Source organism: Anser brachyrhynchus (genome assembly GCF_964034855.1).
Source record: "Anser brachyrhynchus genome assembly, chromosome: 4".
NCBI lineage: Eukaryota > Metazoa > Chordata > Aves > Anseriformes > Anatidae > Anser > Anser brachyrhynchus.
The window spans coordinates 33,097,229-33,120,748 of record NC_137698.1 but is presented as its reverse complement, the minus strand read 5'-3'; the positions used below and the strand labels follow the sequence as shown (position 1 = coordinate 33,120,748).

The 23,520-nt window shown below is 38.6% G+C and overlaps 1 protein-coding gene across 2 annotated transcripts in view; it reads left to right on the top strand.

Moving 5' to 3' along the window:
- The window catches only part of MND1 (meiotic nuclear divisions 1), a 41,333-nt gene that overhangs the window by 6,431 nt on the left and 11,382 nt on the right, over positions 1–23,520 (top strand). For both annotated transcript variants that reach the window (XM_080591931.1, XM_080591932.1), the window contains 2 exons: positions 15,184–15,258; positions 17,020–17,134. In XM_080591931.1, the coding sequence (XP_080448057.1) occupies positions 15,184–15,258; positions 17,020–17,134 (190 nt within the window). The remainder of the gene's footprint in view (positions 1–15,183; positions 15,259–17,019; positions 17,135–23,520) is intronic.

Here is a 23,520-nt window from a genome sequence, read left to right as displayed (position 1 = left end):
AAAAAGTCTGATCAATGCAGTTGTTTAGTAGCTGAAGTTCCTTCTTTACACACAGTGTAGTATGAACAGCTGAGAGGTAACCTTGTCAGCTGTCCCTGGCGATGCTGTCACTGTTCGTAAATCTTTCACGATTAAACTGAAAGAGTCCATTCCACTGCTCTCTTTTAACCAACCTAAGGTCATTTCCACTTGCCCTGGGGAAAGGGCTGTTTAATTACTGGCCTGGATGCTCTGGACTGGCATCCCAAGGTGTTTTGTGTGTCTGCTTGTGTGGATCTGGCAGCGGGAGGGGAGTACCCATACTCTGTCACATGCCTGGTGCATCTACTCCAGTTTTCAAGGTTAAGAATGAGACTTGTCAGAACTTTTGGCTCCTTTTACCATATTCCCAAATCTGTGTTACTTTCATGAGCTGGTGTTGCCTTCAGGGGTCTGCAGCAGTAAGGAGGAAGCACTGTGGAAGGCTGCACTCCTGATCATCACTAACTGGAACTGTGTGGTGACAGCCTTCCAGGCAGGTGCTTTAGATGAGTTGAAGAGTGCTGGTTGAGATAGCTGCTGTGGTACTGTTTGGGTCATCAGAATTATTCGCTCTTTCATTTCAGGTTCTGCCACTGACTTGCTCTATGTTGGGCACCTTTCTCAACATCTCAGATGATCTGTTAGCGTCATGGATATAAATCTGTGTGTACTTGTTCACCAAACACCGTAGTGCTACCGTCCTGTTGAATGCAAATGGTTTGCTCAGGGATTCTTTCTGGTTTTGGCCATGTGACATACTGTAGCCAAGTAGCTGAGTGATGGAATTGGCATTTGTCTTTGCCCTTGGGCCCAGTCCCTTCGTGAATTTTCAAGATAATTGATCAAGAAGGCCTCTAGCATACTGTGGTGCATACCTTCCTTTGAATGCCTTGCAGAGTGTGCATAATGTGTTCCACTGCAAGTATCCAGGGGTTGTCTACGAACACGTTGTGCTGCTTTAAATGTACTATTACATTATTAAGTATAATACCATCTATTATTATGGTATTATAATAGTCACGCAGTTAGTGTAATGTTATTTTGTGGTTATTTCTGTTTAAAAATAAACTATGCTGATATAAACAGTTTCATAATACTAAAACTGTTGCAGTTGAAAGAAGATGTTTTGTTACCAGACTCTATTTGCAAACCAAGTCCTACTTTTAATATACAGGCTTCCTGAATTCTCTTTAAAACATGTTATAAGTCCTTAAAAATACTTTTATTTATTACCTTGCTTTTTTGATGAGAATGGAAACGTTTCAGCATTTCAGGGGAAACAATTTTTGGTAGCCAAACCTTTCCCTGTTGACGCAGTGGAAGGGTGGCACTTTCAAATGAATAGCTCTCAGACCATTTTTACAAGATGATAAAAGATACTGTCTGTGGGCTTAACTCGGCTGTATTTAGTGTTTGTATTATTCTCTATGTGAAGACACACACGTTTTCTGAAGGGTTTCTAAATCCAGTCACCAAGTATCACAAAACGTCCTGTCAGAACATGTAAAGCAGAGGGAAGGAGTAAGCTGTTGTACCGTTTCTGCTGCACGTTGCCTGTCTTTGATCATTCCCATGCACAGCTTGTGGCGTGCTGTGAGATGTGTTTTCTTTCTGCCTCTCATCCAGATCACTTGTTTAACTGCATCAGTTGGTCTCTTTCTTCAGCAGTTACAAGCTGGAACTGGAGCGCTTTACTTAAAGCAGAAGCTTAAAAATCCAGCACTCTAGTTCACCTACAGTTAAGGCTTTAAACCTAGAAGCAGTATCTTTGTTTGCCGAGGGCATGGGTAAATACTTGAGGGAAAGGGGTGATCCCACATGCTGAACCGAGACATTTGAAAATAATGTGGAGGAACAGAACAAGCTCCTCCGTAATGCAAATTCTCCTGTTAATTTGTGGAGCCCGGGCCTATGTTTGACTAGTAAGGCCTGCTACAGCACCTTTGGACTGCAGACATTGGTATTTTATAATGATTTAGCAAAGCTAAAGCTCATGGCTTACTGCATGTGACAGAATATGTGATTGTGGGGAGTCTTGAAACAAAATTTTTGGTTCACTTTTTTAGTGATTATTGAGCCACACCCCAACATAGAGACAGTAGCAGAGAGGTCTGACTCACTGCTCCTAACAAAGAGTATGCCATGTTTGCCTGGGTGTTTAAAGTTACACCTCATGGTTGTTGTGTATATCCTTGGTTTTGTTATGTTTTGTTTTTCTTTCCAGGAAGGATTTGTTACGTCTTTGGTGTGATCTCCTTGTGCAGAGATATGGCATTTAAAAACAATGATTGAATTAAAGTTGTTTCTGTTGGCATAGCTCTTTTTTCCTTGTTTTTCAGCATGCTTTTCTGGGGCATGTGTTTGGAGAGGGCTGCAAATGCCTGAACGGGACATAGATGGCAAATCCTGTGCTAATTTCATTAGGGTTACGATCTTAGTGCTGCTCTCTAAACCAGAGTTACTCTTTGGGCTTCTTCCTGTTTTTCTGAAAAGCAATTACCACTAATACCTTTGCTTTGTGTAGCTTCTGCTGCATTTTTTTTTCCTTCAATAGCTCACAGAGTAAGAATTGCTTGGTAGGTCCCTATGGATTTTGGATTGATTTGCTGTGCATTGGCACGGCTGCTCTTAAAGGTTTATGCCTTCCGCCAGATGCTTGTTCTTCACCTCTCAGTTATGCTTTATGCAGTTGTGAATTGAACCATTGAAAAAGACAGTGGAATCTGCATTCTGGTTAAATCAGATTGTTTTGCAGGTCTGGTTTATTATGGCATCAGTACAGCTATGAGATGGTGAAACCAGAGCAAGGGTGTGGATTGAGAAGTATTGTTTAAACAAGGCTTGTAAGTGGAGAAATTTTTAATGGAACTCTACCTCTGTTGAAAGAACTGTGGAAGCTTTACTCAGGGGGTTGGTTCTTTTCCTTCTGTAAAAATAGGTGAAAGGATGCAGTTTTATTCTTTATCAATATTCTCCTGGCAGTCAGTTTCTGAAGTTTTGAATTACTTATGTTCAATTATGTTTTGACAAAATGAGTTGTTTTTTCTTGGCTTAGCAATACTGGAAGCTCAGGGGTTTTATTAAGCTAACAAGGAATGTGACCTGTGCAGTGTAAGCAGGAAGATCATCTTCTGTTGAGGATTCTTCTGCCTTTTGCTGATTTCATAGCATGCATAAAATGAGGAGATTGGAGATGAGTAACTCTGGCATGTTACTCACAGTCACGTTCCATCTCAGTTGAGAGTTGGTAATATGTTGCATACATGCTGCATGTTGGGTTTGTGTGTTGTTCTGCCGGACGTATTGCTTACCGAATGGATATGACTGCGAAGGATTCATTACCTGCTGAAGATGAGAAGGCACATATGCAGCAAAGCCCTAACAACAGTTTTACTGGGAAGGAAACAGCATATCAGTGAGTGAGGCAAAGAGAGACCTTTCTGATATAACCTTAGTATAAAGAGATTCAGCTTAGATTTTCTTTCAATTCTTCTTTCAGTATCTATGTGTTTTGTAAAACCTTTGTAATTGTATTGTCTGTTTCAGTTAAGGTGAATTAATTTCTGCTTGTATTTTGCTTTATAGTGGCTTGAGTTAAGTATTAATTAAAGTAACTGCTAACACTGAGGTCTTTTTCACCTGAGGGTGGACCATGCTGCGAACCACAACCCTCAGAAGCTGTAAGGAGCGTCCCATCTCTCCAGCACGTTGTCTACAATTGACAAAGTGACCGAGGGGTTCTCTACTTGAGCTGCCCAGGACAGGTTTAGCACTTACACTGCTGGGCTTGAGGGACCAAGTTCTTCAACAGAGGTCTTTCTGTTGTTAGTGTTAACTATTGACAGGACTAGAAATACCATAATTTAGTAGTTTGGGGAAACAAGAAGTTTACTTCCTTTCCCCAGTCTGGTTTTACGATGGTTCATTTCTCTCTTCAGTTCAAAACAGTTCGTTTCACCGTGTTATTTCCAATCATTGCAATTTACTTTATTTTTCATAATGTTGCTTTCTTGTGGGTTCTTCTGCGTTCTTAGGCTTTGCAAGGGCAAATTTAACAGCATTCTGGTATTGCCACTGTTTTTTCTGAGACAGAGACTAGGATGGTAACACCTTTTACTGCAACAAAGATTTATGAAAATCTTTTCAGAGGAGAGTATTGGATGGACTTTCTGTGCTGGTCCATGACCTCGGTTCAAGATACACATGATCAACAGAGACTTGGGGAGAGTTTCTGGCAATTTTTCTTTTTCCTCCCACTAAATGTTGCATTGGGCAAGTGTTAGTTAAGATGGAAGAGATTAGTTGATGTTTCATTCCTCAAATCCCTGCCCTAGGGTTGGTAAGAGGAGGGATTTTCACTTCCCATGACTCATTTATTGAGCCTGGGGAAGAATTTAGAAGTCAGTATATCCTAACTCACTTTTGGCAGTTAGTTTAAAAAAAAAAAAAAGTTCTTCAGGAATGAACATGTTGAAATAGAGTGACTTCACATGTACTAAATTGTTTGTATATAGGAACATTGAAATATGAAAAGAGGGGATTTAATGCATTTAAAAAATGCTCGGGGAATGCTATATTAGGAAGTGCTTTTGTTAGGAATGCACATTGTTTGAAAATAGTTAATGGAAAAAAATAATCATATTGGTGAGTAATCTGGCTTGAGGCCTCTTGGAATATGTTTGACAACTTAGCTAAAAGGAGAGAACCTTATTTGTTCAGAATGCACACAGAAAATTTTGGGTTTTAACCACCAGATAGTTTGGTTTATATCTATCCTTTTTAGCCAGATACATTTTTCCTCTTCAAACACTGTGACTGGGTTACTGCATGGAAGGTTTGCTTGATAGCGACTGCCTGAGGCCACTGGCTGAAGCAAAAGAAACCTCTGCTGTCTGCCTTGTTTCGGTCTGAGCAGCCTCCTCCTTGACCAACCGACAGACGAGGATGTCAGTGTGCCTCCACACAGTGCTGAGGCTGATCCCTGGCTTCATGTAGGTACAGGTGCTCAGAGCCGGCTGGCTTCAAGGCCTTGGTGCTGAACTGAGGTAACGCCCCGGCGGACATGGCGGGCGCCCCGTGAGGGGGAAGGACCTGAGCACCAGCTCAGGTCACACTACTGACAACCAGGCCCCGCGTACCATGGCTGGCGTTTTTGCTCGGCCTGTCGGAGCTAGGGCTCTGAAGAAAGCTATTTGCATCGCTTCTCAGTGGTATCCTCAGTACATGCCATATCAGCCTTCAGCAGAGCTCCTTGGATCTCTTGTTCAGTTTTCAGTCTCTGTCAGCGGCTTTGAATGTAGGGTCTCCCTAGACATAAATGTGCAACACCTCTGGGATCCGTGGCCCGATGCTCTTCGTAGGGCTGTTCATTTTGTTTATCAGATTGTCATGTTATACTTACTTGAATAGCTGTAGTAACAGAATAATTCAGTATGGTTTTTAAAAATACTTTTTTCATTTATTGAACATAAGGGACTTGCATGAATAAATTGTCTTATGCTCTATCGTTATATTAAAGTTTGCTGAAATACCTTCTGGAAAAGCATAAGTCTGTACTTTCAGTATGATTTTTATGAATGTTAGAATAGCATACTGAAGAATTGTCCTTTAAAACCAGAGATTTACATCAGCAGTTTTGCAACTAATGTGTGCAAGTTATGTTAGGAATGATTCATTTAGACGTTTTTCTCTTATATGTGTGCATATAATTTTGTTTTATTAAGTTGTGGAAAGCATAGTAATTTGTCCCTTTCCGGGAAAAATAAAAGTAATTGTTGAAGAGTTCTCTCTTTAATGCCCTTAATAAAATATATGCAGGATCCCAATGTGTTGATTAAGCAGTTATGGTAGTCTTTCCATATCCATGCTGGGCTTTCCTTTTTCCTCTTGTATTTGAGGACAACTAATTTAGGATTCTACTTATCTATTTCTTTATTTTTCTTTTTGAATTGGCCTGGCCATTTTGACAATCGTCAGTCCCAGGCATCTGGGTGGTTCCATTCCCTTCTGGCTTGCCTTTTTTTTTCTTCTATTTTTTTCTGGGTAGTGATGATTCTCCCAACAGAGGCAATTAGTGATTTTTCCCTATTTTCAGCCTTCAGGCTTTCACAGACCTATACATTTCCTTTGAAATAAAGGACTAGATACATAAAGAAATGTACAGCTGTGGAGCTGGTATGGTGTCTATCTTGCTTCTTCATACCATTCAGTGGGCGTTGTAGCAGTAAGAAGTATCCTAAAAGCAAGTGCCTGAGAATCTGCGTCATCTAAACAGATAATGTGTTGATTACAGGATCAGCAGATGAATGAGCATAATGCAAAGCTTCTTCCCTGAATCAGTCTCCTGGAAGATGCTAATACATTTTTCTTTGAAGCAGTTTAGGTTTTTTCTTACCTATTTGCATCTTGCATTTTACAAAATGTTGATGCCTTGAAATGATTCTGAATTTAGTAAGTCCTAAAATGTCTAGCAGAGAATACTCTTCTAATGCTGTAACTCATTAGAGCCTTCTGGATTATGTTTAATGGCATGCTACAAAGCCCTGGAGGGTATGCTTAGTTACTGCTGTCATGGCAGACTTCTAAAAATATGGTGCTCTGGAGGCTTCTGTTAGAATTAAGCAACCTCATAATTTGGTGTTCATTAGCAGAATTTCATGCTTTTCCTTTTACTAGCTGTTAATATATAACTAGATTGATGGCAACTGTGCAGTGTAGGTTTTCCCTTCCTGCCTCCTTGGTGAGCATAAGCTAAAACTGGCATGATTTAAGAGCTTTTTTTTTTTTCTGAGCTGGCTCTGTAGTACCTGTAAAGACTATAAAGTAGGCTTAAAGGAGGAATCCTACTCTATTAAGAGGGATGTCTTGTTACTGTGTCCTGGTAGTGTATGTTACATATTCATTCAGCTATAATGGAGTAAAAAATACTAGTATTTTTTTGACTGTGTGTTCTGTGAAACTGGATTTTTTCAGGTTATGTCTTCACATGGTTTACTTTTCCTATTTGAAGAGGCTTGCACACTAGCTGCTGGCTCAAATATATTCCTGATCTCGACATTGCGGTGGAACTGTTGATCTGAAATGCAAAGAAATTGGGAGTAAACACAGAGCACTCTTTCCAAAAGCCTTGTCAAATCTGGCACAGATGCACCCCTGTGCCATGCATATCATGAGTGACAGCTCAGCACATTAGCTGAAACCCAGCATCTTGAGAAAGTTTAAGGGCTTAGATGTTGTGTGCTGTGCGGCAAGCGTGTAAGTTTGCCTCTGCTGTAAGGCCAGGAGCATCCACCCTGGGGATAAAGCAGATGCAGTACTGCCTTTCAAAGCTGGGTTTGATGGAGATGGTGAGTTGTAATCTTACTTAATTTGAACTTAGACTTTCACCTTCAAATCTTGTCATTTGATTAATATAGCATATTTTAATTCAGAAAATGAGCACGCATGCAGAAATAAAAATCTTATCATGCACTTATATTTTAAATTTCACTTCATAACATTTTTGTCTTCTGGAGGGAATGAAATAAAAACAACTTATTCACTAGAGTTTAAGACTAAATGTGTGAAGTCAGTTTGAAGCAGGGAGACTAGGGGAAAAGTTTCCTGTCATAGTCATGCAGCTAATTGTTGTTGAACATGTATTTCCATCAAAGACCATTCGTTGTATCTGGAATTTGAGATGACTTGGTTATCTGTTTGAGCAATGCTTAAAAGCTGTGAAATTGGAATAAAAAGTGAATATGCAAGAGTGCTGTCAAAACTCTCATATTTGATTATGTATTTTACAGAGGCTTTTTATTTTACTGTTGATATCTTGAAGTAGAATTTCAGCTTTTTTAAAGTTTCCGGAATAAAGTTTTGAATTTTATCTTGTAATCTTTAAGGCAGGACTTGAGCTCAGGGAGTATCAGATGGATATTGTGTTTTGACTCAGGACTCTCTGTGCTTAGTCCCTGAAGGCATTGTCAGCTGGTTAGGATAGCAATTTTTAAAAGCCTTTTGGGGAAAAAATAAACTTTTTTCTTTTCTTACACTTTCTAAGGAAAAATATTTTTCAGTGTTTTGTCTCCTTTGAACAGACGTGCTAACTATCACTTTGGACTTTTTGGTTTAGTAAATACACTAAGGCACAGTTACAAGCATCCTTCATGTCCAGATTATTAACGTTTTCTCTGTTTCTGTCAGTCTTGTTGGGTGCCTTTTGGTTCTTTCAGCATATCTTATTAGATTGCTTGCATTTGTGAGGCAGGGTTGAAGACTGAGGCATTTCTCCTTATTCTTTTTTTTTTTTTTTCCCCAGGTTGATTTGGCATACTTGGTATCTGTATCTGAGCGGACAGCCATCTGCCCCTCAGCTCATTCCAATTATGCCAGCTCTGAAAGCAGCCAGCGAAATTCAGTTCTTTCATTCAGCCTGCACAACTGTCTTTCACTTTTGTGTATTAAAGGGGTTGGCCTGGAGTGCTTTTTTTTTGTTTTGTTTTCGTTGCATAACCAGTACTTACAAAATGGTGTTGCAAATGGATAATGCAAAAACCATAAGCTCGTGGCAAGACATCTTCTCTGAGTAAACTGTAACTTAACATTTAAGGCAAATCTAAATGGATTTTCTATCTAAATGGATAGAAAATAACTGAATTAAAAAACACTTTTAAGTGTACAGTGGTTTACTGTATATAAATGATCTTTAAAAGGACTGCAATTAGCAATGTAAGATTTGTACGTGTACGGGTGAAGGTTCCAATGGAGGCAGAATTTGTCATTAGTTTCTTCCATGTATGGGGCCCGTTCAATTTTCTTTATCCAAAAGCAATTACAGGCAGGACTGATCTTATACTGTACAGTACCTTCTGAGAACACAGCCATACCTTATTTACCATGGGATATATCAGTTTTTATTAGCATGCCAAATAAATCAGGATTATAGGCCTAAATTTAATCTTGGAACACAAAATGGATTATGTTTGTGGGAGGGATGAGTACATCAGTATTACCCACATCAATACTAGTGCAAAACATATAAATACCGCTTATGAGCGCTGAGACCTAACTTTAGAGTTTTTATTTATTTATTTTTAGGATCTTAATAGTGCTTCATCAGACAATTTTATATGGAGTCAGATATTTGTTCAGTTAGGTTCCCCCAAAAAACTTCACTTAGCTTGAGTTTCTTATATCACTGACATAAGTTATAATCCGAAGTTTAGAAAAATACTCGCTGATTACCTATATGTTAATTATTTTAAAAGATATAACTTGCAGAAATAATAGCATAATATTTTAGAAAAAATATTATTCACTTATAAGAATCGGTGCACCAGCCTTTCATTTTGAATGGCAAATATAACTTCTCCTGGGGTTTTGGGTCTCCTTTTTCTCCAGAAAGTTGTATTTATTCCCAATCTTCAGTAAGTTTTTGAACTGATTCTTGCAGAAGTTGCATTAAAGTTGAGGTAGTCTTTTATGGTGAAACTTGTAGCATGCATAAAGAGAAGAAAGTTCTCGTATTGAACGTTTCTCCAGTATACCAATAATTCAGTGTTTAAGAAAAAAATAAATATTTAAGTACAGAAATATGGTGGGCTGTGATTCACCTCATTTTTTTCTAAAATCTGCTGCTAATCTCTTTTATGGTGTTCTCTTCCTGTAAAAATCTTACTGTCTATTCTTTGATTTCTGGATTAAATATTCTTTGTTACTTTCATCTCTGTGCTTGCTCTTGCCTGTATTTCTTTAACTATTGTTGTCTCCCAGGTGCTTCTCATATGCTCCAAGTCCCAGCAAACATAGTTCCCTACTTCATATTGCTCAAGTGACTTGTAATGACCTGGGGTAAGACATTACATGTTCCTTTTCTCTTCCTTTCATAATCATATTAAAAAAAATGAAGAAAAAAGTCATTTAGTTGTATTTGTGTAGCAAGTGTATACTTTCTGTGAATGCTTCACTAGAAGTGCATAACATCCCTGATTCAAGACCCAGCGGACCTGGGGCCTGCCCCATCTTCACTCTGGTGACTGCATGGGGTATGTGCAAAATGGCATTTCAACAGCGGTGTGCCTGCGGCCTGGGAGCAGGGCAGGAGCAACAGTGCTGCAGGTCATGGTGGATACTCTCTCTGCTCCACTGTGAGCGTGCTAGTAGTGTGATCGGCGCGCCTGACGTTTACTTCTCTGCATTTGGAGGCCCTGGCAAGAATTGATGTAAAAAGTAGTTGTATGTTTATTTTGTGCAGTACTTCAGAAAACAATTCTGCACGTCAGTGTGCCTTTCTATTTTTTAAGTTTTATTGTTTTGGTCAACAGCAATTGCTGAGTGGTTGCTTTTAATGGAGTGCTGTGCCTTTCTTGTAACACAAGGCGTCTGTTTTCAATATTTTCAGATTGTTCTTTGGCTGTTAATCTTTGCATTTTTACTCTCTCTGCGCTATCAGTCTTTTTTTTTAATCTTTCTTTAAAATCTAGAGGAATGCTTTGAAGTACTTTCTCTCCATGCCTTCTGTCAATTCCACTTACTTTTTTCAGTGGTGAATTAGATTTAACATAGGACAGAAATATGCTGCTCTGCTGCAAATGTCACCCTGAAACTCTCAAATCGCTTTTCTGTAAGCTAAAAGCAAACAGCGCTTGCCTCTGGCCTGAAACAAAGCACAGAGAACTTCAAAACTCAAGTAAATAGTTTAGCAAAGTTATGAACAATTAAAATATGGATGTCTTGAATTCTTCTGTAGTGCCACAGTTGAGTGGCGCACACAATAGCAGTAATTTTTTTAATATCATTTTGGGTTGAGTATTTTGGCCATGAGAAAACTAAGCATCTGATATTTCTCTTTAAGACCATAATGACAGTGGGATAACATCTGTGAACACTCTCGGTGGTTAGCGTGCGAGACCTTGGTTTGATCCACATCCCGTGTACATACGAGGGCCTGCGTTTGCATGGCTGACACCAGGTTTGTAGATGCTTTAAAACGCTAGGAAGACAAGCTACATGCTTGGTGGGACACCGGTGGTTGCAGTGGTTGAGAAATGAGAAACCAGAAGGAATATGACCAACAAAAACATTTGCTGGAGAACAAAATACCAATAGTGTAGAGCTAGAGCCATTTCAGGCAAATTTTGAGGAGAAAGAGGATTGAAACCTGCTGCTGTTGTGTGTCAGGGTTAAACGTTCCTCTTCCAAATGTACATCATTGACTTGCCACAGTGCAACCCTAGTAACGGTGCGTGCATAATGTATTATAAATTGGCTGTGCACATCTAATCTGTATCCCTTGACACAAACCAGACCCCCAGGCCTGTGACGGGAGTGATGGTTATCATCAGCATGTAGCACTTAACATGTGCGAACTGCTGCACAAATGTATAGCTGAATGCTATGAGTCCCTTGCAAAGCAAGAACGAGCATCCTTCTGGGGGACTTGGGATTGAATTAGTGTCAGGGCTAGGCCAGTGGTCAGTCAATTGACCACAGAGGCCTGTAAAATTAAAGGAATGGCTTCCCAACTCTCCTCTATTATAGATGTTAATTACCTCATTTATCTGCCTTCTTGCAGGTTCCCACCATGTTTTGCAAACACTGAAAATACTCTTGTGGAGTTTTTTTTCCCCTTGACTTTTTGCTTTAATCATTTAGTGTTGTTCCCCCACACACTTGTTTAAACAGCTTTCTGTGAGATGACAGTTTTTTCTGCTTTCTTATATCTTGCTTAATCGTGTACTGGTTCTGAGGAGGTCTTTTTGAACAGGCAGGCTGGAGACATGACACTTTACAGTACAGCAGAAAATCTTTCTGCACTTATTTTCCACATCTGATGAGTTACACTTGTGGCAGAAGGTTGTTCTTGTGTCAGACCTGACACATGTAGAGGGGAGGTAATAAGTAGCTTTTCCTCCAGATCAATCCCGTAGCTATTGGCAGGAGTAAGACTTCTCTCAGGGTGGTTAATGTTCCTTGAGAAATTATTTGTCAGTTCACTTGAAAAACGTCTCATGACTACGCCAAGGATTGAAATCTTCCATCTGCTACTGTGCTCCTTTACAATCAGACCTTTCTACAGCTGGTGAGTGGGAAGGTGAGTTGCTTTATTTGTCCAGATGTGATCCTCTGCTAACATACGTACACAACATTTGCAAATTCTGCTTTTTTTTTCCATTTAATGCCCTGTAACCTGTCATATACCATTTGCCCTTACCTGTCACTTAAGTATTTTATCATCTGTCTTCATCCTTCCTCCATCTGACTCCTTTATCCTTGTTAACTGTCTTTCATTCTTTCATGTGCAGCTATTTTCAGCTGTGTTCTTGCCTTTTTATCCAAGCCTTCCTGTTTCTCCCATCCTCACAGATTCCTCACACAGACCCTGGCCATCTGTTCTTCGCCCTTTGCATTCTCATCCTATGTTTGGTTTTTTTCAATCTCTCTTCTCATTCTGCAGTTCCTTCCCTTATCTTTTATTGTCATAGGAACACCCACTATGACTTCTAAATAATCCATAAAGACCAGGGGTTTCATTTTTTGTAAAAAGAGAACTTCTAGAATTCTTGATAGTGAAAACAACATATATATATGTATATATGTTATATATATATATATATAATGTTATATATAAATCCCACAAGATATTAAAATCCATGAGAGAAGAAAGCAGAAATCTTCAATAAAATTGTATAAAAATTATCATTGCTTTTAGGCAGAGGAAGATCTTGTAGTCTTGCAGCGTGGTAACCTTGCACATTATGTAGGTCAGAATTTAGTCCTGGCAAAGAAATTTCCATACATCTCAGTGCTTATCATTACTGCCTCTTTCGTAATTAAATGTTCTGGAAGATGGAGGACCAAGAAAATAGTGAGATGCCATACTGAGGGACATGCTTCCAAGCTGGAAATGAGCTTTTATTACTTTATTGCATCTCTCTGAAAAGTTTTCTTGTGCTTCCATCTGAGAGAACGCAGATACGTTTCTAAAGAACCTTATGAATATGAAATCAGAGGAATTAACTTTATGGCTTTCGTGTTCCAGAGAGCATTGTCTTTTTCTTTGCACATGCACTTATATAGACCTAGATAAGCTCTTTGGCATTTCTGCTTCCTCTGTGAGTTTAGTTCCAGACAAATTCTTTGTTCAGAGATGCTGAATGATGTGTGTCTTGGTATTTTTCTTCCTTGAGCTTCATAAAGTGCAAACTACACCTAATTGCTTGTCCTGTGCTGAACTGTGTACTTCTGCCTAGTAAGACTTAATGTGGGGACTAACACATTTAATTTTATATGAATTTTGTGGAAACCCCAGAAAGAGTATTAAGATGTTGGTGTACTTCAAGCCACATACTGAAACCCACACCACCTATGTGGTTACTTTCAGTGAGTGCAATGAATGAACAGCTGGATATATTTTTCCCCAAATCATATATGCAGTGCCATTCATGTTCTCACACATGCATGAACAGATACTTATCCAGAAAGAGGAAGCAGTTTTGAAAAATTGAGATACAAAAGAAACACCCCACACAGACCCCTCCCCAAACCAAGTGAACTGCATTTGGTCTGGGACCTAATCCGTAGAGATCACCAGTATGGAGTTTCTTTTTACCTTTATGTCTGATGCCTAAGACTTGACAATAAGCTCTGCATCATATTTTTCATGCATTTACATATGATATGTATTTCTGAAAATGTACTGAACACGAGTTAAAATAGAAATTGAGCAGTGGCTATAGCTCCAAACCAGCTCTGTTTGTGTTGTACGAACAGGTTGGATCCTTGCAAGCAAGGTGATTATATGTAGTCCACCCAGAGAGAACTATGCTGCAGAAATGCTTTTTCATGTAAAGACTAACATGCTCTTGGCATTTCAGTTGCATGAGAATGTAAATATGATTAAATTTTAAGGCTAGGGATATAGCAGGAAATGTCTGGGAATGCCCTTCCACTAACCGCGATCCTCAGTGAGAAAGGGGATATAGAAGTGGAGGCCTCGTGAGAGTTTGGGAGGAAGGCAGTACCATTGGAATGAGGTTTTTTTTTTTCTTCTCTTTAAAGAATGAAACATGGGATCTCACAGCCACCTCCATCTTCCTTGCAATTAATCTGGTATACCAGCTTTCTTCGTGACTGATACACAGAACATCTCAAAGTTAAGCTGAAGAGTTAGTTCTTACGAAGAAACCCAATGTTTCCCTTTTGTGTGTGAGAGAGAGGGAGTTCAAATTAAAGAATTGGTTTCAAAACTATATATTTGTTAGAACTTCTTTTTGCATTCTCCTTCATCTTGCGTGGTATTTCAAGAAGCTCTGGCTAATGCTGAGTACTGTGTCCCCGAGGAGCAGCGGGTGAGTCACGCGTCCAGCTCAGCTTCCAAATTGTCCTTGGAAAACTTCCAACGAAACTGGTTGGACGTGGTGCAGGATGGGCAGCAGGTTAATTGAGAGAGATCTCTCGATAAGTGGTGTGTCCTGGAGTGACAGGACCGTGCAGGGAGCGCTGTACCAGCCTTGGGAGATGGGGCCTCCTCTGAAAGGTGCCCGTGCCTCGCTTGGGAAGGAAGGCAACCCTCTAGCCATAGCCAAGTCTAGTCATAGGAAAAGGGGCCATGGTTTTACATGCCTTAGAGCTACGGAGATTTCTATTCACCAGTATGCAAAAAGGATTGGGGCAGTGCCAATGGCATAGCAAAGTTGGGGAAGGCTGGTATCAGCAGCTGAGCAGGTGGATTTGCTGCAGCTATTGTCACCCCGTTTAGGGAATAAGGGAGTGGCTATGGGAGAGATTAAAGAGCTGGAAATGGATGAAAAGAAATCATCTAGTCCAAAGCCTCCATGTCGTGGAGGCCTTTGCATAGAGATCCCAGGCTACAGTATGAAACAGGATTTTGGTCCCATGCTGAACATGCAGCACGTAACAAGATTATGTGGCGTGGGAGTAAAAAATTTGCTTCCTGTAATTGCTTTCTGTGTGTCAGAGCCCTAGACTTATATCTGTGTGTTTTTGTATTTATTTTGATTTTATTTTTATTACATGTGTTATAAATATATATATAAATGTATGTACTTGAAGTGTATATTCTATTTATTTAAATATTTTTCTCTATATACACAATTTTATAAATATGCTAAATATATGTCACTGAAATAGGTTGATTTTGTTCTTTATTTCCTTTATCAGCTTGCTGAAAGCAGTCAGAAAAAAGAGGCTCTACAGAGAAGCATTGAGAAATCAAAAATTGGACGTGAAGATACTGTAAGTTGGTTTGGGAGTTGAGGTGATACTATTAGGGAACAGGGATACAAGTATTTCCAGTTTGCAAATAGTATGAGTTGTTGGAAATCCATTAAGATTTTGAAGTACTGAAGATGAGTAAGGGAGAAAAAAAATCAGATGTTCCTAAATGTTAAATTCTTCCTTAGTTGGTCATGTACTATTGAGGAAAATATTGAAAGCTGGTGATCCAAGGCTGAGAAAATGAGACTGCTTGAAGTCTGGTAGTTTTCCGTCTTTTTTCAGATTGAAAGATATCGTTAAACTTGAACTACCCACAATTATGTGCCAAAGTTGCCAACGGTTGCTGAACTGCCAAATCTAGTAGCCGCAAACTTAGGTGTTGGGGATCTTTTATTTTTTTTTTTTAATCTTACTTGTAATCTAGATTTCTAAATTATTCTGAGAATTCATTTAAGCTTGATGCTCTTTGCATGCTGAAGCTGTTTAAAATACATTGTAAAATAATATTTAGGCTTCGTATCTAACATACATACAAAGTAGTATGTTAGAAAAAATTCTTATGGTATTCTAGCTCCTGATTTGTTTTGAGATGCTCAGTGTAAACTGGTTTAAACCTCCGATATGTAAATGCATAAACAGGGACGGACAGAAGTTTTCATATGGGATGGAGTTCTGTAGGAAAGAGCCATATCTTAGAATCCAGAATGTTTTGCAGAAACACTCTGAGCTTGACCATAATCAGTGAAACACAGGCAGGTTTCTCATACAGCTGTGCTTGTCAGGTTTCCAGATGGACTTAGAGGCTTGGGCTTCTCCACCATGTGGCCTGCCCTAGTCACAGGAAGTGATTGGTCCTGGAAGTCCTGTTTTGCCTGATGCTTCCAACACCTCGGTTCCAGATTAAATATCCGGAAAAAGTCCTGAGAAATCTAGATCACGATGTATGTCTGAGCAGCTGGCCTCCATATCCCAGTGTCTGGAAGCCTTTGATTTCCATTCTGCATTTTCAGAATGGGCTGAATCCCGGCAGAAGCTCTGCGAATGTGGAAGTTCAAAAATGTTTCAGACTGCCAGGCTGCTCTGGAGATTACAAACTGTCAGGTTTTTATCCAGTGACAAACTTGTGTTACCTGCCTGTCTGAGGCTGCCTGGTGCCCTGGCATGAGTTCTTTGAATATCCCAGTCTTAAGCCATGTCCAGAGGTTGACTGTAAGTACAGGCTGAATTCAAAATATGTGCTGAGTTGGCTATGGGAGTGCTCATGCTAAGTCAGGTGTCTGCAGATATTATTGATCAATAGAATATTTGAAGTATATAGTGTATACTCTCCCAGGAAAGACTATCATGTCATAAATATTTGAACTTATTTTTGAGACTACTACTGTTGAACAGTGTGGAACAAAGAAGAAGAAAAATACATTGTCATGGCATTCATACATAATATCCTGATATGTGGAAGTGCTGTCTTTAATGACAAGACCAGTGATCTTAAATGTTCTTTAACCTGAGTTTGTTAAACCACTCAGAGCTCAAAGACTGTAGGACTTTTTTCTGTTGCTTATCCATTTTAACCTTATTGATACTGAATACAAACTGGAAGGAAGAAAATTGAGTGTTACTAGGAGTCTTGTGTGTGCATAAAATGCTCAGTTGGTTCCTTGATGGAAAGCACTAGTGAAAACAGCTTTTAAATTTATTTTTTTTTTTTGAAAAACGTTCTCTGCAATAATTTGATTTTTATTCTTTTTTTATATCTCCCAACATGCTCTGAATCCTCAGGCAGAACGTGCAACACTGACAGAGGAACTTGCTGCCCTTCGGCAGAAAAAAGAGCAGCTAAAGGCAGAAATAGACAAATATAGAGAATGTGATCCAGACGTTGTTGAAGAAATGCGTAAGTCAATATTGTTTAAAGTGAACTTCTTCATGGAAAATGTCTGCACTTTTTTTTAGCTTAAAAGCTGGTGTGCAGAGATAAGCCAATGAATAGCTGTTTTTTAATCTGTAAGCAATACAACACAGGTACACTGACCTTTTCTTTTTGTGTTCTGTCATGCTATATAGGGTGATTTTTTTAGTTGATATTTACTCTGCCAACAACTGAGCTGTTAACAAACAATCCTAAAATTGAAATAATTCTGATAATTATAATTAATGCTAGGACCGTTCTTTCTGGTGCCATAATAATTCTGTAACTGAATCTTAACATGCGTGGGGCAAGTATTCACTGGCTCCCATTTACCTTCAATCCCATACTGACACAATAAGATACTACTCTATTTCCTTTGTCTTTTCTATTTAAAACATAAGCATTTCATTAGAGACACTTAATTTGTATTTATACTTAAGTATGTCTTTACACTGTTGACTTAATGTTTGTACTCTCTGAAATTGTGGGGTTTGGTTGAAGTTTCTAATTCAAATAGAATACAAGGAATAATGATTGACTGTAATAGTACAGAATTGAGCAGAGAAATATACTTAATATTCTGATCCTTAACATGAAAAATGAAAAGCATGCATGAAATTTTATTGAATTTTCTCTACTTTCATGTTTTATTTATTAGGCTCTTAGGTTGCTACCCAAACACCACTGCATATTCAATTGCTCTACGTCAAAATGCCATTACAGAGTGATGAGAAACCAGCACAGACCTTTTTTGGGGAAGATACATGACTGAATCTTGCTTTCCTTATTCTTCCTCCTCCTTATTCTTAAAGTCCAGCTTTAGAAATGTGCTGAGAGAAAGCCAGGAACATAAACAATTGGCAGCACACCCTCGAATTGGACAGATATTCTTTCTTTAGAGGGGCTGTGACGTTTTTCATCAGCTGCATTATCTTTCCCCAAGGATGCAATGGTATGAAAGGGAATAAGCAAACTTGAGACCTGAGGTTACAGTACTGTAAATCCTTTGCTGTGTGCTCTCCTGAGGAGAAATAACAGACACGTTCCAGCTGTGGAAATGAGTAAGTTTAGACAGATACCAACAGCAGAGGATTCGTAGTGCCAGGTATTGAAAGTGCTGAGATATCCTTATAGTAAGCATTGCACTGAAGGTGTTGAAGAGCCTCTCTTTTGAAGCAGTTGCCATGAGCACGTTCCTAAATACTAGGCACAAGGGAACAAATCACAGCTTGAATGGCACAACACAACTGCATTAGCTGGCGACATGAGGACTAATATCTGAAAAGAGAGGAAGAAATGTAATCGTTAATCACTCCAGGCACGTCCTTCTCTTCTTTGAAGTGTGTGTAAGGTCCACATGAGCTTCTGCAATGGAGGGATGAGCGTTTAAGGGAGCTTGTGACATGAACCTGGTAGGGCTACCCAGGGGAAAGTACAGCAGTGTTCTGAAAATAATTTGTCCCTGACCTTCAATTAAAAAGTTGATGCTTTCTTATATGTTTTATCAGTCATTATTGCACTGTCTAAATTTGCTAGCAGTGTATAAATGACTAAATGTCAGTTTGGGGGAATTAATGTCTTTGTCAAAGTCGAATGGAATTTCACAGAATTTAAATAATAATGGTAATAATGGGTGGGGGATGGGGATGAGACTTCTCTCAGAGTGAGGGGAAGTGCAAAGGCAAAAAAAGATGCAGGAAGTTATAGTTTTTAGTGTGAGAAGATGTAAAGAATTTCAGGCAATTGAAGGTATTCATCTAGACATAAAAGTTACCACTGCTGTTTCCCTGAACAACCTTATAATCAAAGTTATTTGTTCAGAGATTTTTAAAGCATTTTCAAATTGCACGAGTGATGCATGTTTTTCCACTAGCTATACAATTTCAGTAACTTAATCCTTGTGATTATTTTCAGTTGGATCAATGAGTGGATTCCTAAATCTAAATTAATTTATTTTCATTTTAAGTCAGAAATCAGAAATGGCTGTTAGGTTACATAATGCACTTTTTAAGAGTTGGATTGTTGAGTATAATACGTTTTGTAATGGGCTGTTGTCATGTTCTACATTTGGGTTTTCTCTTTCCTTCCTTGAATGGCTTTAACCTCTAAGGAAATTTTTCCGATATTTAGTATAAAATTTCACACTTGTAACTTCCTATCCCGTATCACAGAGCAGCCTTGATTTTCGTGTGGTATTGTAGGGGTATGTCAAATTGTCTTCTGATTTCAGTGGCCTTCTAATTTGGTGAATGCTTTCCTGTGCCTTTTTAATTGCTCTTTCCCTCATAAAAAGTATTGCAGAAGCAAACCTAGTGGTGTGTGTTAGGTTTACATATGACAACAACAAGCCTCATTAAAACACACACCAGCACGTGTACATGCACATCAATTCCAAGGTCAAAATGGAATTTGGATGATTTGTAGTAAATATCTGAAGACTGTGAAAGCTGAACATCTGTTTTGCTTCCTAAGTCTTGGGATGAGAAAGTCATGCTTGATGATGTAACTAAATATACTAGAATTCACCAGGGAGCAAACTAGAGAACTAAATAATAACTCTGTTTTTTGCTGACTTTACCACTTGTCCTTTCAATATAAATAGCAAATGGTTTGTTTTATGTTTTACCTTAATTTCCTTGGCTTTTGTGTTGGAGAGCTAAAGTATAAACTTTAATGCCTTCCTAAGTTTACAGCGTTTGAACATGTTTGTGTTTAAACAACTACAGTAAATGGCAGCAGAAACATGGTTTAGGGACTGGCCACTAGAGGAAGCTACATAATAGTCTGGCCTTGTGGATGCATGGGTAGTTCCATTTTACAGGTAGGGTATTGTAAAAATATATCTAAATCTGCAAAAATACAGGGATTTTTTTTTAATGACTGTTGTAGTTCATTGCTGGGAGCTTGTGTTTGCCCCTTGGAAATGTCGTTTAAGTCACCTAGTGTAATTTAGGATTGAGCTATAGATCTTTCCTCAACATTACAGGCAATAAAACTGACAACAGTCATCGGCAGTAAAAACGGAAATTCTGGGATTTTATTTTTCTGTGTTGAACTTGTAATACTGCTTGAGTTGGCACAGGACTGAGCCATTTCTTAACCTAGAGGCAGATTTTTGTAGGCTAGAGGATATTCTCATGGGGAAGCAGACATTGTGGAGAAGAGTTTTCCTATTCCTCCAACAGAGGGACTATATGGCAAACATGTATGTATACAGATCGGATGTGTACAAATGTGATGCTGGTAGATTCCCTAAAGCCGATGGTAGAGAACAGAGGCATGGAGAATGCAAGCTGTCAGTAGTTCATTATTTATCTAAATTTGTATAAGGCTGACAAAGAAAGCTCCATGTAACATCAATATTAACCTGCTGCACAAGTTTAATTCTTTCTGCCCACCAGAGAGAGGTTAGGGAGCTTAAAAAAATATATATAATGATCTGACAATTAATTTCATAGAGAGGTTTGTCTGGCAGCTGAAGTATATAAATGATACTGATTTTGCTCTTAGTTGTCAACCAGTTTCCAAGCAGAAACAGACAAACATTTTCAGTATTCACTGTACTATGAAAAACATTTCTAGAATTTAAAAATTCTTCTACTTTGATGAAAGGAATGTTAATTTATACTGTGTTAAAACATAGTTGGGTCTAAACAAATGCTTTTAACTTTAAAAAAGTGTTTGGACAAACTGTATTCTCACAAAGCATCAAACCACCAAGTACAGCACACGTAATGCATCATTTCTGATGTCAAACTTCTCTCTTTGTTTATTTTTATCTTGTAGCAAGGGGCATCAGTGGATTGAAATGGACTGCATTTCAAACCACAAATATCCACATAGTTATCCTCTTGAATCTTCAAAAGTGTAATTGCAGAGGCACCACTATCAGTCCAGTTGAGGTCTAGATTATTTTCTAAAACTAATGCTTATATGGCTGTATAAAAATAAATGTTGGGAAAACAGCCAGAGTTTACTGAATACCAAAAGATATCATGCTTTACTTACTTTGAAAGTGCTTTTTTTTTCATTGTTGACAGCAAACTTTGTAGATGCTTCAAAAGTTTCTAATTCTGATTTGCTTAGACATGGAAAAAATCAGATTTGTGGGGTGAGTGGTTTTAGGGTTTTTTTTAGTTTTTTTTTAGTTTTTTTTTTTGTTTTGGATTTTCATTGTTGATACACACAGGTATTATTTTGTAATTGTTGCATTCAGATTGTTTTGAAAACATGTTATGCATACAGATGTATTTGACATTACAAAAACTTAATATCAAGTACTAGATTCTTTTAGGGGGTTCTTATTATTAAAACCCCTGTTCCCAGAGGGATAACAGTAGTGAAGAAAATGAAGAAAAGACTAATGGAGAGGCTTTAAAATTATTTGCATCAGTTTTACTCAAAATTCTCCAAAACACCAATTATTTACAATGATTCATGTAGAAAAGTGAACATCTCCAAATAATTTTAATCATGGTCTAGATCCCACCAAGGTCAATAGGATCAAGCCTTTAGAGAGAGTGTTTTTTCAATCACCTCTAGATCCAATATGTTCAGTTTTCAATTAAGAAGATGTTTTCTAGCCACTGACCCTGAAATATGCACCTGGCATCTGAGAGACAAGCTGTGCTTTTTATGGTTTATGCGTCAATACCATTAACAAAGAGCCTGCAATTAGAAATTAGTCATTCTGTTGAAGTTAGAGTCTCCACCCACACTTATGTTAGCCTTAGAGGGTTAAATTGAGCTTTATTTGGAGTGAACCATACACTTAAAAGCGTGTAGAAAAATAATAGATTTAAAATCAGTCCCCCCTCCCCCCTATATATATATATATTTATTACTTAGTCTCAATTTTTGTAGAATTGCATATTCAATGCATTCATCTCCTGAAGATCTGGATGAGGATATTACAGGAAATAGACAATGCCTGATTTTATACCTATCTGGCAGCTATCTGCTACCAATAAAAACAAACCCTAAAAGACCCCTTTCCCCCTTCTTCCTTTTTTTCTTTTTCTTCCTTCATGGAGTACAAGAATGCATATAGATATGTACCAGTAATGTACGACCGCATTTACTCCACTAACTGCATCAAGCTAAGATTTTTTTAAATACTTCCCCCACTCCCTATCCTGTTCAGTTGGAAAGCTGAAAAACTAAATTACCCACTCTAGAGCTACATTAAACGACAGAGCAAAACTCTTTACCAAGACTAAAGATATCTTTATTCTTTATTTTCTTCTAAAAATGATAAAAGTACTTCTGTGTGATCATAATTATACACAGTACCAATAAAAATAGACCTTAACTGCTAAGTAAAGTTAAAAAAGGAACAAGGTACTAATGAGTGGAATTGCAAATGTATATTTGATCATGAATGCTCAAAGCTCCTCAAGCAGTCATCGCAAGCAAGAAGGCATTGCAAGTTTCCGCAGTACTTCTGCTCCTTTATCTTCATCCCTTCAACTTGTCTTTATCTCTTGAAAATTAAAGGAGTCTGCAGTTGAGGTATTGGAAGTGCTGTTCCTTTGACAGAGCAACCAGTTGCACAGCAGAATCTGGTTGGGATTGCTGGAGGCTGTAAAGTGCTTCTTTAAGAACCTTCCCGACAGAAGTAGATTAAAAAGTTCCCACCTTGGTCCTTCGTTCCTGTGCTGAAGTTTGCCAGTGGTAACAGCAAGTGAGTTAGACTTGTCAGTTTGAGTTAGGAACCGATGGTGTATACACACATCCTTGTCCTGTGGTAGAGTCTCGTGAGGTCTTTGAAACCTTTTCCACTGACCAGTCAGCCTGATGAATGCTTATGCCTGCTTCTTCAGAAGGCTTTCATACATATGGTAATTTGTCAGGCGTTTCCCAGAATTGTCATTCTCATGGTAAATGTCCTGAAGAGCAATCCGGGATCCTCTGATCAGCTAGGAGCACATCAGGTAAAAATTTTTCTAAGGGCATCTTCCTGAACTCACAGTGAGTTGAACAGTGTAGAAAATTGGTTTGGGAAGGACTAAATAACAGAGGATCTGGAGTAGGTAAATGAGCAGCTACTGGCACTTAGAAGGAAAGGAGAATATAACAGCCAGGAAGAATCTGGGGCCTTGGCCAACCTGATCTAGTGGGTGGCATCCCTGCCTATGGCAGTGGGGTTGGATTTAGATAACCTTTAAGGCCCCTTCCAACACAAACCGTTCTATGGTTCTATGAATTACGAGCGTGGGACCACCAGGACAGACTGCTGAAGCGTAAGATGCATCTGCACGTGTATTTCAAAGGTGCAAAGCTTGAAATGACATGTGGGGCTTTTCACTGAATCTGGGAAACTGAAGTGCAGAAGGGCCATCTGGCTTTCAGCAAAAAGCCCTAAATCTCCA